The sequence below is a fragment of the Manis javanica genome, chromosome 2 (assembly GCF_040802235.1).
Source record: "Manis javanica isolate MJ-LG chromosome 2, MJ_LKY, whole genome shotgun sequence".
Classification (NCBI taxonomy): domain Eukaryota; kingdom Metazoa; phylum Chordata; class Mammalia; order Pholidota; family Manidae; genus Manis; species Manis javanica.
In genome coordinates, this window is record NC_133157.1 from 130,690,881 (window position 1) to 130,707,521 (window position 16,641).

At 46.6% G+C, this 16,641-nt stretch overlaps 1 protein-coding gene across 2 annotated transcripts; it reads left to right on the forward strand.

Moving 5' to 3' along the window:
• Positions 1-207: 207 nt before the first annotated feature.
• LOC108407237 (aldo-keto reductase family 1 member C15-like) lies at positions 208-10,058 on the forward strand. Of its 2 annotated transcripts, XM_037013375.2 has the most exons (9): positions 208-366; positions 1,839-2,006; positions 2,818-2,934; positions 3,780-3,857; positions 4,621-4,743; positions 6,336-6,445; positions 7,250-7,415; positions 9,051-9,133; positions 9,862-10,058. In XM_037013375.2, the coding sequence occupies exons 1-9, from the start codon at positions 280-282 to the stop codon at positions 9,902-9,904; spliced, it is 975 nt and encodes a 324-aa protein (XP_036869270.2). In that variant the 5' UTR covers positions 208-279; the 3' UTR covers positions 9,905-10,058. The 2 variants fall into 2 exon arrangements, with proteins under 2 accessions (XP_036869270.2, XP_036869271.1); XM_037013376.2 differs by lacking the exon at positions 1,839-2,006 and having other exon boundaries at positions 212-366.
• Positions 10,059-16,641: the final 6,583 nt, after the last annotated feature.

Genomic DNA, 16,641 nt, shown 5'->3' on the forward strand with positions numbered 1-16,641 from the left:
TTATTAAACTTAGAGTTAAGGGCAAGCAATGCTGAAGAGAAAATTCAAAGTCCGATTACACGCATGAAATTTCTGTTGGGCCTTCTGTGAGATATGCCTGCAGGGACGTGAAAGAATTACAAGGAAGTCAGTAGGCTGATTACAATGCCTATTGGCTACGATCCCAGCCCCACCTCTCATTGCACTGCATATAAACAAGAAAAGCTGGAGTCATGACTCCTCCTTGGCTCTCAGTCACGAAAGGGAGGGAAGGCAGAGCAGCCAGGCCCAGGGACGGTGATGGACCTCAAGCACAGTCGTTCTGTGAAGCTTAACGATGGGCACTTCATGCCGGTGCTTGGATTGGGCACCCTTGCCTCTGAGGAAGTAAGTAGAAGCCACAGCTGGAGGGTTGAAGGCAAACAGCCATGGAAGGGTGGTCATGTGAGTCTAAGCCTGGGACACCCTGGGTGACATGGAAGGACCTGTATGGGCCTCTGTTTCACAAGTTCTCTTTTGCACTGAGACCAGCCAATGACGCTGCAGAGTCAGAGGAGATCTTTTTGAGGGTGGATTATCTTTATTATTATTATTATTTTGGTTACTGAAAGTATACTGGATGCTCACCATGTATGTTGGGCACTTGGCCTGACTTACCTTTAATTGCAGGACGACTGCCCCAGGTGAATATTGGCCATGTGCTTCCTTCTTTTGTGTTTATAATCCAAGCTCCAGCTGCTCTTCCCAGACTCGCCAGCCACCTGAGGAAGAGCCACTCTGTCCTCTGCTAGAAACGACTGGTAGGCACAGGGCCCAGGAGGAAAGGAGCCCCCCACAGGACCACGTGGTAGCAGCTTTGCTCTCAGTGTTGTTGCAGGAGGTTTTTTTTTCTATCACGGAAACCTGTGTCTGAGAAGAAGGCAGTATTCCTGCAAGCATTAGGTATTTGCAAAGGAAGACATAGGGGCAGAGAGTACAATGGAGATGGAATCGGGCTTCTCACCAAATGTATTACCCATGTGTCCACATGGTGACTGCAGTGCACATAGAGTGCCCAGCTCTGGTCTCACGGTGAAGCAGGGGCAGCTCTGGGTTATTGGGAGGGATTGTCTGGATAAATGATAGACAGCAGGACACTCCATCTTGGTAGAGGTGGGACATGAGCTATAAACAGCAAGTGGCTGCCAGTCTGCTTGCAATGACGTAATCCCCCTCATACTCGCCATTATGCCTCAGCACAGGGGGTGCCTCTTCTGGAGACACAGGCCACTGCTAATGGTCAGATTCCCAGGGCCTCAGGGCCTAGCAATGTCAGGCACACAGGAGGCACTTAATTAATGCTTGTTGTATAAGTGTTACATGAGAGCACCTGGGGAAAGAAGGATAGAAAACAATCAAGAATGACTTTAAGGTGAATTAAAGAGCCCAGTTAGGTAGACACTGGATGGAGCATAGTGTTTGGACTCATTTCCCATTTTAAGCCAAAAGCAGATGCTCTGATCTCTCTTTTTCCATGTATGTCACCTCCAACCACCTTCACCTCCATCTTCATCCCCATCTATGCCTTTAGAAGCTTTCTACAAGTGACAGAAGATTTCCTGTTAGCTACTTCCTTACAAGGAATTCTTTACTGATTGAACCTTGAGTTTCCAGGTTCCCTGGTGAGGCCCAGGTCACCAACTCATTCCCATGTGGAGTGTAGCCTGTTCTCCCAGAGTTCAGGTTTGGTTCCCAGGCTACAACCACCAACCAGGGCACTAGGAGACCCATAGTAAGAGCTGGGGAAATGCTATTAAGGAAATAAATCGCTTCTGTGTGAATGGGGCTGCTTACCAACCCTTCTACCCTGTATCTTACAGGTTCCTAAGAGCAAGGCTAGGGAAGCCACCAAAGTGGCTATTGATGTAGGTTACCGCCATTTCGATGCAGCCTACGTCTATCAAAATGAGGAGGAGGTGGGCCAGGCCCTTCGAGAGAAGATTGCTGACGGCACGGTGAAGAGAGAGGACTTATTCTACACCACCAAGGTGCCATGGGTCGGGGATAGCAAGGGGTCTGGCAGGCTGGATATATTATTTTGGAAAAGCAGCAACTTTGGTCTTGGTGTGAATAGCCTCTTTGCCTCCTAATGCTGTGAGGCCCCTTGTAGAAGAACAGAAAACAGCAAAAGCTTGCTTTGATTGGAGGCATCTGAATAGCAGTCAGCATTCATATGTCAAAACGAATTGTTCCCCTTACCTTCCACATGTGTTAGACAGACTGACCAAGTGGCCGGAGATGCAGCTACTCCTTTGATTCCTCAGCAGACCCCTCAGGATAGAGGCAAGTGTGGTGGACACATTATTCAGGAAAGAGAGCTAGACTAGGAAACACTTTTCCAAGTTCAGCATTGGGTGTACTGACATTTGTAAAGTTTCTTAGGTAGAAACCCTGCTCCAGTATAGAGGTCTCTACAGAGTGATCTGTGTGAACGTACATCATGGTTACTTGTCTTTAGACAGTGGCCCCTCAGCAGGACTGTCTGCAGGCGTGCACAGTAGGACTGCAGAGTCCTTTGCCCTGGCCCTACCTGCCTTGTCTCCTTTCAGAGATAACTTTGAATCGCTTAGGCTGCTTTTCCTGCCCATCTCCGTTTCATTTCGTTTCCTTCAAGTCGCTCACATAAATGCCAGTGCCAGTTGAGGACGTGACGGACACTAGGAGCAGTCAGGCAGCTCACCGCTTCTGATCTTTAGACCACAGTAGATTTTTACGCTCCATCTTCTAACTGTGATGTTTAATTTTAGTCCCCAGATGTGGGAGATCACAAACCATTTTTATTTCTCTTGGTCACTGCAGCTTTGGGCTACTTTCTTCCGACCAGAGTTGGTCCGACCAGCCTTGGAAAGATCGCTGAAGAAGCTTCAGCTGGACTATGTAGACCTCTTCATTATCCACATACCTGTTGCCATGAAGGTCAGGTTTGGGTTTGCATTCCGGTTTCCAAGACTATTTCAACAGTGGTGTTGCACCTCTTTTATCTCATTCTGTCTAGACTTTCTGGGGGCCTTCCTAAGAGAGATGGGACTTAGTGTGGTAGATGGAAGTGCTAAGTGATTACACATTTCATGAGAGTTATGTCACCACCCACTGAGAACATTTTGTCCTCATGCATGGCCTTCAGACTGAGTTAAACTCAGTGACCTCCTAGTCTCTGCCTCAAAGAGTCAGGGAGACCAGTGTGCAGGTGGCAGTGAGGTGTTGTCTGTAAGACCTTTAGGATTAGTGTCCTCGAGGGTGAGGAGTTAGGGCAGACAGCTGAGGTAAAATGGGAAATCCCACCTGCTCTCAGACCTCTCAGCCCAGACAAGATGAGGCTTCCTGGGATGGTCCATATCCCACAACTGGGCCCTGCTGGGCTTCAGTGATCCAAACTCTTATTCCAGGGGATGTTGGATGACATGTCTCTTACCCTCACTATCTCTGAGTTGATTTACCTTGTAAATAGGATCAAAAACATGTTGTGTAGTAGTAACGCTGTGTCCTATCATTCACACCAGGCTGTTCTTGTGAAGGATGATCACTTCCAACAGCAGGAGAGCCCCTCTCAGTGAGGTTTAAGGGTGTGTAGGTGGGAAGGTGCAGAGATGTTTGCTCCCTATTCTTAGATGATTCTGGGCTCTTTGCCCCCTGTCTTCTCTTATACACTCCGTCTCTGTCTGATTAGTAGCCACAGCCTCGTGCAGGTGGCCTGCCCAAGCACCTTCAACCCCAGGAGTGAGAAAAACCCTTCTTCATCCTCTGTCGTGTCTGTATTCCAGCCTGGGGAGGAGCTTATGCCAAAGGATGACAGAGGGGAAATTATTTTAGAAACAGTGGACCTGCGGGACACATGGGCGGTAAGTACTGGTCCTGACACCAGGAGACGCCATGCAAACAGGCAGAACACAGTGGATAGGGGTCAGAGGAAGGGGGCTGTGGCGCCTCAGTCTGCCCTCAGCCTCCTGCTGGGCTCCTCTGTACCTCAGTGGTGTCATCTGCGAAGCAAGGTTGAACAAGGTCTATTTTAATCTCAATTTGTCTGGGTCTCAGTAGAAGTTTCTTTGCTCCTCTGATCAGGCTGAGCCTGTCTCCATCTAAGGGGGATGCTCAGAAGACAAATTTGAAAGGAGCTGGAGATCTACATGGGACAGATTAGCACCCCCAGGGTGTGGGAAGAGCTGCTATGTGACTTAAGGGAAGGCAGAAGCCTGCTCTGTGTATGCCATCCCAGAGACTCCTTCACCATTCTAGGAAAGAAGCACAAGGACCCTCTCCTAGTGGGAGTTTCTTTTTGGCCTTGACTATGATACCATTTGTTAAAGAACTATTCCTGCTTAACAGTGAAATAGGCACGTGGATGAGGGTGGGAGACCAGGGGGACATTTAAAGCATCTCAGTATTTACTTATCGTCCTGGCTGTGCATGCAATAGACTCCAAGAAACACAATGTGTGTACATAGCAATAAAGTAGGTGAGGAAATAATATACTAAGGTGATAAAACTGTTGGGTTGAAACTGTCATATTATTTTTAAAACAGATTTCCATCTTTAAAAAAGTTCCATGTCAAATGAAAGGGCTAACATACATTAAGGGTCTGCCACCCATTTCCTTCCTCCCAGGCCCTGGAGAAGTGCAAAGATGCAGGTCTAACCAAGTCCATCGGGGTGTCCAATTTCAATCACAAACAGCTGGACATGATCCTGAACAAGCCAGGCCTCAAGTACAAGCCCGTGTGCAACCAGGTGAGCACCCAGCCCACCGTGGACTCCTTACTGTGTGCTCTGCACACCCTCTTCCTTAAGTAACAACCCCCATTACTTCATGATGTGGACGGTATAGATGACTGTTCCTTCACTGCAGCAGGAAGTGCCAAAGAAGGAAGTTTGGGTGGGGTGGGAAGCCTATGTTTCCATGACTCGCATGTGGCCTTGAGGTTCCTCTGAGCCAGTCAAGGGCACGAGCCAAATGGGCACATGGCCAGACTGATCTGGAGCTCAGGAAGGCTGTCAGGCAACAGGGGCAGATTTTGGAGGTGTGTCTCTATGGGTGGTAATGAAACTCACAGAAACGGGTTAGCTCCCCCAGCAAGGTCACAGAATGAACAGGAGGAGGGCAGGATGTCAACATGTAAGGATCAGGCAGGGAGGCACTGGTTAGGGGACTGAATATGAGTTTCCAGGCAGGAGGGAGGAAAAGAGGAGAGTATGGTGAGGGGACAGGCAGAGAAGAGGGCAGAGGCGGTTTAGGGAGCCAGGGGTGGGGCCCGCTGAGGAGCAGCCCATCCCCCAGGGATGCAGTGGACGTGGACCTGCCTCCACGGCCTTATGGGAAGTCCCGCTGGAACAGGTGCAGAGAAAACACAGGAGTGAAGAGCGAGGAAATGGGCAAATCATACCAGAAATACTTTTTTAATGTACCTCCATATGTTGCGGATCTGTGATATTGTAGATGTTGCCAGCTGTGATACTGAATAGTTGCATGGCCCTTTTGTAAAACAGTTTGAAAAACATACAAGAAACCATTCACATGGTTGTATTTTTGTACAGTGTTTTATGACCAGGAATTATCTGTGGAGAATAATTCAAAATATGTTGAAATATATCCCTGTCCCTTCCTTCATTCCCTGCCTCCCTCCTCCCCCTCCTTCTCTGTCTCTTTCAGTTTATTTGTGAAAGAAACTTAGCTTTTTTCTTTTTTAAATTGTTCTGCACAATTGGTTTTATCAATTGACCCTGTGATACAGTTTGACATGACTGTGTTTTGAACTTTCTGTAATTTGGAGGTTAGATCCACATGCTTCATCCACATGTATGTGTCACTGTGAACTCATGAATTTTAGCAAATAGAATATTTCCTGCCCAGTGTAGTTACTTTTCCTATTGAAGGTCTCTTTGTCCCCTTTATGGTCAGTAGGAGCCTCTTCAAGTGAGCTCCCCAGTCTTTGATGTGCCTCAGAGGCTTCCTTTCTGCTTTACTTTCTACAGTGATAGATGTTCTAGGCTCAATTCATAGCATTATTGCTCAGAAATGGAATCAGCTGTTTTCCTAAAGAATCTTGGCTTCTCTCAGTTGGTAAAGGCATTTAGAGACAACAACACAGGCAGAAGAGTCTTTAATCATTTTTAGACACTAATAAAAAATTAAAAGAAAATAGTTTTATATCCTTTAAAACTGATAACACATGAAAGCATTTCAGAAGGCACCTGGGAAAGATTACCAATGTGGATGAAGAGTACATGTATTACTGTAGTGTTAGATATTTCTTCAAAGCACTTCTCAAATTAAATGTAACTGGCTCATGTACTCTCGTACCTGTTGTTCTTGGCATTTACAGGTGGAATGTCACCCTTACCTCAACCAGAGCAAACTCCTGGAATTCTGCAAGTCTAAGGACATCGTTCTAGTTGCCTACAGTGTGCTGGGATCCCAAAGAGACCCAAAGTGGTAATGAGAACATCAGAGCTGAGCTGTGTCAGCAACTCTACTGGTGACAAGACTTTTCTTAAATTAAGCTTTAATTCATTCTTACAGAAAGGTTCAAACATAAAATCACAGACACAGTCATGTAGTGAATTCCCATGAGCCTTCTCTGAGCTTCCACCATCTCAACATTCACTCATTCTTGTTCACCATACATGCAAACCCCACTCCAAACGTTATCTTCAAATGTGATATTATGGCAACATTTATACAGCTTTTCACATAATTCTTAGATGTATAACTTTTTGAAGGATGAATGTGCTATAACCTATGCCCCTTTGAGATACAGAATCCTTATACTTCCCCTAAGAATCCTTTGGTGTCCTTCCCGGATAATTCTTCCTCACCATTTCTCTGATTTCTGTTTTCAACTCTGATGAATTGAGTGTGTCTCAGCACCTTCCTCATGTTTAAGAGAAGGCATAGAGCATGTTTGCTTTTCTCTCTGGCTTTTCTGGCTCACTTCTTTCTGTTGATGGAGCCATGCTGCTGCAACTGTCTAGCTCATTCCTGTTTATTGCTGAGTAATATTCCATTGTGTGGACACAGCCCAATTTTTCTTTTGATTTACATGTTGATGGAAAATTGGTTGTTTTCAGTTTGGCACAATTATGAATGAATCTGTGTGAATCTTCATGAAACTCTTTTAATCATACCAACAACATATAGCTACTTCTTTCAATTGTCTAGGAAATTTGGGATAAAGGGTGCGTCAACACTTGAGTTCTAGTCCTACACCCTCAGTCTGTGTGTGTGTGCTTTTCTCAGGGTGCAAGGGGACAGCCCGCTGCTCTTGGAGGATCCAGTTTTGAAGGAAATTGCCAAGAAACACAACAGAAACCCAGGCCAGGTCGCCATGCGCTACCAGCTGCAGCGGGGGGTGGTTGTCCTGGCCAAGAGCTTCAATGAGAAGAGAATCAAAGAGAACTTCCAGGTAGAGGCCGATAGAACCTCCCAGTGGGGATGGAGTGCTGGATCGGGGCTGTCTGTCTCTCCTTGCAGCACACACCCACATCCCTTCATCCCACTCACCTCTCTCAGGGTGCCACAGGGGCAGAGGAAGAAGAGAGTGCTAGCCTCAGGGTCCTAGGTTTTATGGATCCTGGTTGTGACTTTGCCATGTCCTCGTGTGACACTGAACAGTTTTCCTTTCTGTTTTTTCATTGGTTCAGGGAGTCCATCTGTGCGGTAAAGACCTTTGAAAACCCTCGTTCCTGTCCTTACCTCCTCTGCCTGAGGAGCCCCTGTTTGTATTTCAGTATCAAACCCAAGTGGGATTAGCTGCTATGCTAAACCATCCAGGAACCCATAGCACTTGGGATGGCTCTGTTAGGGAGGCTGTGTTGGCCTGGTTAGCCTACATGGTGTGTTTCTGTGTGTCAGTTTTCTTTTTGGACTCAACCCCTACATGTGCCTCCCCCAGGACAGCTCTCCACACCTTTCTGCAGCGGAGCTTCTGTCAGGTAGCAGGCTAGATATAAGTTTCTAGACTGGCCTAATTAGCAAATAAATGGGTGTGTTCCCCCTAACCCTCTCCATATATCCCCAAGTCCCTTAGATCAATGAGGGTCTTCAGCTTTGTCATGAACCGCAAGAGAAAGGTGAGAAACTGCGTCAGCGCTACCCATTTTAAGATGATGCTAAAATTTCATCGTGAGTTTAACATTTGCAAAAGAAGATATTTAGAGCATATCATTTATGATCCAGTTGCTCCCATACCTTCAAGTGTAGTTTGAGTTTTTGAATTTATGGAAATACCTGATAGGCAAATCTAAATTTCATTGTTCAACCAGCAGGAAAAAAATCCCATTTTATTTTTCCGTTCAACTCAACATGTTAATCCATATCCCCATGGCAATGAGGTATATTTTAAGATGAATGACACATAGACAGATAGATAGGTAACAGATGAAAGCACTGAATTTCTATGATATTGTCCCCTGGATGAAATACTGAGCTTCTTGCTTTTGTTTTTCTTACCAATATTCTGTCTGCCTTGGTATTATTACTGGACTCTCCATTAGGAGCTGTTTATTGTCAAACAAGAAGAAATCTGAATGTAAATAAGAAAAATTTATTCAAAAGAGAGAACTGTAACATCATCAAGTGTGTCTGATGTCAATCAGAAAGATTTTCTCTTTGTGGGAATAGAAAACTCATCTGGGAAGAGAATGGTGGGGGTGGTGATGGCTGATGAGAATGCTTCCTGTGGGGTCACCAGGTTATGGGGCGGACTCACAGGGACAGCTCTTCCTTCCACTCTGGCTTTAGTTCACAGCTGCACCTAATTCTAGGAGTGAGAGGGAAACCTGAGAGAAGTTTGGTCAAGTCAGATGTTTTTTTCTGATGGTCCAGCTGTCCTTTTGTTTGGGGAAAAAAAGGCTTTTATTCCCTTTTCTTTTGCAAGCACCTCACTTGGAAAGGGGTGGAGTTATGAGCCATAAGCCTCTCTTGTGAAGTGGAGCAGAGAAGAGGGGTGGAAAGTGCAGGCAGAAGGGCCTTGTCTCCACCCAGCTGGCAAGGCCCCTGGTTACCAGGCAGAGGCCATCTGATCTCTCCTTCCTTTTAGGTGTTTGACTTTGAATTGACTCCAGAAGACATGAAAGCAATTGACGGCATCAACAGAAATTTCCGATATTTTAAATTACCATTGTAAGTGTTTTTAGAGTTTTTCACAGTTGGTTTTCTGTCTCATGGAGTTTGTCAGAGGCACCAAACTTCCTGAAATCAGGGAGGCAGGCCTGCTCTCCGGTGTAGGAGCGACACAGGAGCTCCCTGCAGACCTCAGAACAGAGGTCAACTCCAGGGCCCCGTCTGGGACCCAACAGTAAGGTGAGTGGGGCCCAAGCGGCACAAGAAGCAAGCCCGCCAGCACTTGCGTCCCTGAATTCACTGCTGCTGGGGGCCTCCCCCTCTGCTGGGTGACTTGCCCTCAGGCGGCTTTCCCATTAGACCGGGAGGCACAGTACCTGCGGCCCACTGCACTGCCGAGGGCCTGTGGAAACGGTTCACCTCTCATTCCTTTAACATCCGGAGGAAAGGATTTTATTAATAATAACCGAGTAATAATGTATCCAGTATAGATTCTATTCAGGTTTATCCTAACACAACTGTAAAATTCCTATTTTATGGGGTGGTGGCATCAGCTGTGCCTGGGGGCTGTGAGCGCCCTGCTGTGGCCCTGCTGAGGACCTGCTGCTCTGAACGTGGGGATGGGCTGCAGGTGCAGTTTGCCCTGGAGGCGTGAGAGTGGGTGGGGCTCCGGGCAGGAGGGCGTGGTTGTCTCTCAGATTGGAGCAGGGCCTGAAGCTCACTCAGAGAAACCCTCTCTTGAGCAGTGAGACAGAGCTGCTGAGCTAATGTCCTGCTTTCTCTTTCAGTGCTGCCCATCACCCTTGGTATCCATTTTCTGAAGAATATTGACCATGAGTGACCACCATGGGCTTTACCAGAATTTCTTGCTTCCAGAGTGTGGACACGATTTCTGTACCTGCTGGAGGTGATGAAAACCAGTGTCTGTGGTTTCAGGCACTCGCCTTTATATCTTTAAATGAAATAAAAAAGATTTCAAAATGCTGATGTTTGTCTTGATAATTAAAATAATACATACAAATTACAGAAAGTTTGGACAATAAAGGGAAAGGTTAGAATATAAGATAACCTGAAATTAGCCCATATAAAAGTACATAGCTGTTAGTACATTTCCCTCATGATTTTCCTATACAAAAATGTGTGTTTGTGTTTATATATGAAAATGGAAATAATCATCAACATATATATTCAGTCCAGTACACTAAAGTTTTTTTTTAAGTTAGCATAAGTATTTCTCAACCTACCAAGTATTATTTTAAAATTCCAGTATTATATTTAGCTTGTGGTAAATTGGGCATCTTATTAATTTATTAACTTCTTAGTCATCTCCCTATGTTTTGGCATTTTGATTAGTTCCTAGATATTTTGCCTTTCATTCATTTATTCTTTCAGCAAAATTCTACTGAACTTCCTCTATGTGCCAGACTTTGTTTAATCAATAAATAACATAGACAAGAATTAAAATAAGAAATGTGTTGAGTTATAGTCTGGCCGAGGAAGAAGAGGGGCTGAAATAAGAGGTATTTAGCTGTCAGAAAGGGGCAAGTGCCATTAGGAGAGAATTCTGCACAAGTCCTTACATTTGTGCACATGTGATGAACAAAGGCGCTGTGACCTTCATTCCACACCATTTTTACAAGAAGTTTTACAGCAAACATCTTGGAATACAGTGACAGTGGCTCCCTCCAGCAAAGTGGAAGGCATGCTTATTTAATGAGTGAGGGAGGTAGAAGATAAGGTCCAGTTAGTCCATGGTGGGGAGTGTGTGCCATGTAGATTTTTGAAAGGACTTTGATGCTGGGAGAAATGGAGAATGTTATTTTGGATTCTAGCAGAGGAACTACATGAGCTGACTTGTTTTGAAAGGACCAATCTGGGTGTTATATTGAGAAATAAAAGGGGGAAAAGAACCCTATTTTAGGGGTTTCTACAAAATTCAGGTGAGAAATGATGCTGGCTTAGATATAGTATGAGGAGGCATGGTGGTCAGAATTTGTTGCAGTTTGCATTTATTTGAAGAGTAGAGTCAACATTGCTCTCTAACCTTGCGAAGTCCTTGGAAAGGAACAGAAAGGTTTCAAAGCTGACTCCAGGCATTTTGGTTAAAGAACTGGAAGGAAGAAGTTGTCATTTTCTCAGGTGAAGATGAGGTGGGAGGTACAGATTTTTGTGGAAGATGCTGAGTACAATTTTAGAACATGTTTGGGATGCCCATTAAGTCTCCAAGGGAAGATGCCACATGTACAAGCCATCAGTTAGAGGAGAGGTTTAGACCAAAGGGTTGTGTCTGTGATTCATCAGAATGTAGTTGCCACTTAGGGTCATGGAAGCAGATGGTCAGGGGTTAGGTAGAGTGCGTGTGGACAGAGAAGAGGGGGCCCATCATTAAGAGGTTGCAAAGGAGGCTAGAGGAGGTCAGGTGCTGCAGGAGGCAGTGGGGAGGTTGTTCTGTCCCAGGCAGCAAATGAAGAGACTGTCTCAGGGATCAGGAGTCAAATGCTACTGACAGGACAAGTCAGATGAGGAGGGAAAACTGACCATTGGATCTGACAACTGACCTTCGCAAAGTTTAGGGCAATTTGATAGAGGAGTGGAGGCCAGAGCCTTAATAGACTAAGCTCAAGAAAGTGAGGAGAGAGGAACTAGAATCAGGTCATAGAGTTTTCAGAGAACTTGTTCCAAAGAGGACCTCAGGATCAGGCAGTTGCTAATGAAGAAAATGAAATCACGTGACAGTTTTCTAGGATGGGAGGAATAGCAGCATGCCTCTGCTCTTAGGAGCACACTAGTGGAGAGAGGAGATCAATGGTGCAGGAGAGGGCAGGGAGAATAGCTGGAATTGCATCTGTCTGAGTTTCCTGTGGCTGTCAAAACAAATTACCACCAACTGGCTTAGAACAACAGCTCAGGAAACTAAAAGTTAAAAATAGGGGTCACTGGGCTAAAATCAAAGGTTGGTGGGCCTACATTCCTTCTCGAGCGTGTAGGGAAATCCATGTCCTTGCCTTTTCCAGCTTCCAGAGCTCACCTCCTGTCCTCACTCTGGGACTCCTCTTCCTTCTCCAAAGCAGCTGCACTCTCTCCAAGTCTGTGCTTCCTCCCCTCCTCTCTGTGGCTGTAACCCTCCAATGTCCCAGCCCTGTGGACTTTGTGATGACACGGGCACTAGCCAGCTAATTCAGGAAGATCCTGCCACTGCATGATCTTTGATCCCATCTGCCAAGTCCCTTTTGCTAAGCAAGGTGGCAGAGCCCCAGGTTTCAGGAGGTAGGGCATTGCCTTCTCTGTGGCCATTATTCAGTCCACTACACTCCCTTTGTGGTTAACTGGGGGCAAGTAAGCCTTACTTTCCCAGTCTTTCAAGTAGGAATCATTAGAGCACCAGGTACTAAGCGCTGAAACTCTAGATGTTTGTTGGCAGCCGCGCTCAGAAAATAGCGCCCAATGCAGGGCAGCCGGAAGGCCCCGAACTTCCTAATGACAAATCATCCCATACCACTAAACTACATGCTAATTGCGCCTTGGCATAAGGACCAATGAGACCCACCAAATTGTTATGCTAATAAGGCATATGGAGCCGCACCAACCAGGTCAGAGCATGAGAACTATATAAGCAAGCCTCTCCTTTCCCTCTAGGTCCTGCCCAACTCATTTGTTTCACAAAGAGCTGAAGAATAAAGCTTTCTGCAGAAGAATCCTGCTGTTGTTGCGTGCTGTTCTTGCCGGCGAGGACGGGGCGCGCGACAAGTGGTGCTGAAACCCGGGGACCAGAACATCACCGGCACAGGGAGGACCCTTCAGACATCTGGAGAGGATTCAGAACTGCAGGTCAGAAGAAAGCCCGGAGGGGTAAGTTCCGAGAGGCCCCTGCTTTTTAGGATGATGGTTGATGGTTCTCTGTAAATAAGGAGGCACCATGGGGAATGCACCGTCATTAGTCACGGCGCTGCAGACAGCTCTCAAAGAGCGAAACTTGAAGGTCTCCAGCAAAGTCTTAGGATCTTTTGTGAAGGAGATAGACCGTGTGGCCCCCTGGTTCATTTGTTCAGGGTCCCTCTCAATCCCGAGCTGGGACAAACTGGGGAAAGATCTTGATAGAGAGGAGGAGGAGGGTAGCCTGAGGGGAGGCACCAGGCCCCTCTGGAAACTGATTAGAGCTTGTCTGCAAGATGAGAGATGTGAAAAGGTAATAAAAGAAGGTCAGAGAGCATTGACAGATATCCAAGAGAGCATGTCAGAAACGGAACGGGAAACAGCGTGTGCGGCCGAAAAAAGGCCACAAAAACGAAAGTAAAGAAACCCCAGAGTGAGGGAGAAAGCCCGCCTAGGGCAAAAGCGAAAGAGCCCCGAGAAGCGAGTGACGATCGCCTCGGAGAAAATAGTGAATACCCCTGGAAAGAGTTGAGGGACCTCCAACTCTCCAATAGGGAATCTGAGGAGGAATTAACGTCCGCAGAGGAAGGGGAAGAAAATAAAACTGCAGAGTGCAGAAGTAAGGGAACCAGCAAAGTTGAAAAGCGGACCAAGGAAAAAATGAAAGCAGGGTGTCCCCCGACGCCCGTTGCCCCGCCACCTTACGTGAGTGGCGCACTCTCCTTTTGCCACCCAGATACTCTTCAGGCAATTAGACAAATGTTTCCTGTATTTGAGGATAACGGTGTACGCTCTCACCAACCCCTGAGTCATAAACAAGTTAAAGACTTAGCGGAATCCGTCCGAGCGTATGGGGTCAGTGCCAACTATACCATAGCACAAGTTGAGAGATTAACAGAGACAGCCATGACACCTGCAGACTGGCAATATGTGACCAAGGCGTGCCTTTCCAGTATGGGACAGTACATAGAATGGAAGGCCTTGTGGCATGATATAAGCATGACTCAGGCGCGCGCAAATGCAGCTGAAGGGCAGCCTGCATGGTCATATGATATGCTGACGGGCCAGGGCCAGTGGGTAGCCAATCAGACCGTCTACCCATTACAGGTCTATGCACAAATAAACGCATGCGCCGCCAAAGCATGGAAAGCCCTCACCAACAAAGGAGAAGTATCAGGCAATTTGACAAAAATTATTCAGGGGCCGAGCGAGCCATTTTCTGACTTTGTCGCTCGTATGATGGAGGCCGCAGGCAGAATATTTGGAGATCAGGAACAAGCGATGCCCCTGGTAGAGCAATTAGTATTTGAACAATGTACCAAAGAGTGTAGACAGGCGATTACACCCTGGAAACAAAAAGGAATGAGTGCATGGCTAAAAGCCTGTAGAGAGATAGGAGGACCACTCACCAAAGCGGGTCTAGCCGCAGCCATATTGCAGAGCCACAAACAAGCCAGGATCGCTAACAGAAATATAAAGTGCTTTCAATGCGGGAAATTAGGGCATATAAAGAGAGAATGCAAGAGCCCAGTTTCAGAGCAAACAACCCAAAAGACCCCTGGGTTGTGCCCTAAGTCTAAGAAAGGCAGGCATTGGGCCAATGAGTGCCGGTCTATTAAAGATATAGAAGGGAAACCCTTAGAACTGCCAAAAAATGCCCAGAGGGGCCCCCTTCACCAGGGCCCGCAAATATATGGGGCAACCAGCACGCAAGTGTCATTCGGGAACAACCAGGCCCCCCAAGGAGAGCCACTTCAGGTTCCGCGGGATTGGACATCCGTGCCACCACCAGAATAGTGTTGACTCCACAGATGGGAGTTCAGCCTATCCCTTCAGACTTTAAAGGCCCCCTACCACCAAATACCATTGGGTTACTCCTAGGGCGCTCTTCTGCTGCATTGAAAGGCCTGGTAGTTCATCCCGGAGTCATAGATCAAGATTATGAAGGACAGGTAAAAATCATGTGTTCGGCCCCTAGAGGAATCTACCCTATATCTCCGGGAGACCGCATAGCCCAGCTCTTAGTTTTACCTAGTCTCCACGCCAATTATCCTGCTACCAACACGGAGAGGGGAGAAAGGGGCTTCGGCTCCTCTGACTGGGATTCAGCCTTCATAGTATTAGATTTAGCAGACAGACCAAAATTAACTCTTCAAATAGAGGGAAAGAGCTTTGAGGGAATCCTAGACACTGGAGCAGATAAAAGTATTATCTCTGCAACCTGGTGGCCCTCCAAGTGGCCTGTGACCCAATCCTCACATTCATTACAAGGTTTAGGATATGAGTCAAGCCCTTCAATTAGTGCCAAACCATTGAAATGGCGAGCCCCTGAAGGACAAGAGGGTACAGTCACCCCTTATGTACTCCCTCTACCGGTCAATTTATGGGGGAGGGATGTCATGAGAGACTTAGGCCTCAAACTCATTAATGAATACTCCACCCCCGCCCAAGGCATGATGATGGACATGGGATACATCCCTGGCAAGGGGCTGGGGAAACACCAACAGGGACGCATAGAGCCCATCCTGCCCAAAGTAAAGAATGACTGTCACGGCCTGGGTTTTTCATAGGGGCCATTGAAGATGCCATGCCCATACCTTGGCTCACAGAGGAGGCCGTATGGGTTCCTCAGTGGCCCCTATCCTCTGAAAAATTAGAAGCAGCTCATTGCTTAGTGCAAGAGCAGCTCCAAGTGGGACACCTAGAACCCTCTGTGTCCCCATGGAACACACCCATATTTGTAATCAGGAAAAAGTCAGGATCATGGAGGTTGCTTCATGATCTGAGAGCAGTAAATGCTCAAATGAGAATGCTTGGACCCGTACAACGGGGACTGCCACTCCTCTCTGCCTTACCCAAAGAATGGAAAGTGCTCATAATAGATATTAAAGATTGTTTCTTTTCTATACCTCTAAGCTCCAAGGACAGGGAAAGATTTGCTTTTACTTTGCCAGCTATTAACCATGAACAACCCGACGCCAGATTTCAGTGGAAGGTCCTCCCTCAAGGAATGGCAAATAGTCCCACCATATGTCAACTGTATGTTCAGCAGGCGCTAGACCCAATTCGTAAGACCTATCCCATGCTAAAGATCATCCATTACATGGATGACATCCTTCTTTGCTCCCCACAACCAGCGGAAATAGAAGAAGCATATATAGATCTCACTAGATCCCTAGGAAATTGGAGACTGAATATAGCAAGCGAGAAGGTCCAAAAATCTAGTGTTAGCAAATTCCTAGGAGCAACCATTTACACAGATGTAATTTGCCCCCAAAAGCTTGAGATAAGACATAATCAGTTGCGAAATTTGAATGACTTCCAAAAACTCCTAGGGGATATTAATTGGTTGCGCCCATACTTAAAGATACCCACCACTGAGTTGACACCACTGTTTAAAATCCTAGAAGGAGACCCACAACTAACGTCACCGCGCTCCCTCACACCTGAGGCATTACAAGCCATACGCAAAGTGGAACAGGCTTTGATGACAGCACAGCTAAATAGGGTTCAATTGAATGAACCCTTTGAGTTGTGTGTCCTTCCCACCCCAGAGCTGCCAACAGCAGTCTTATGGCAGCACGGCCCACTGATCTGGATTCATCCCCAAGCCTCTCAGGCTAGGACAATAGAGTACTATCCGGCAGCCGTGGCCAAACTTGCTTTGAGAGGAGTAAAAACCTCCATGACACATT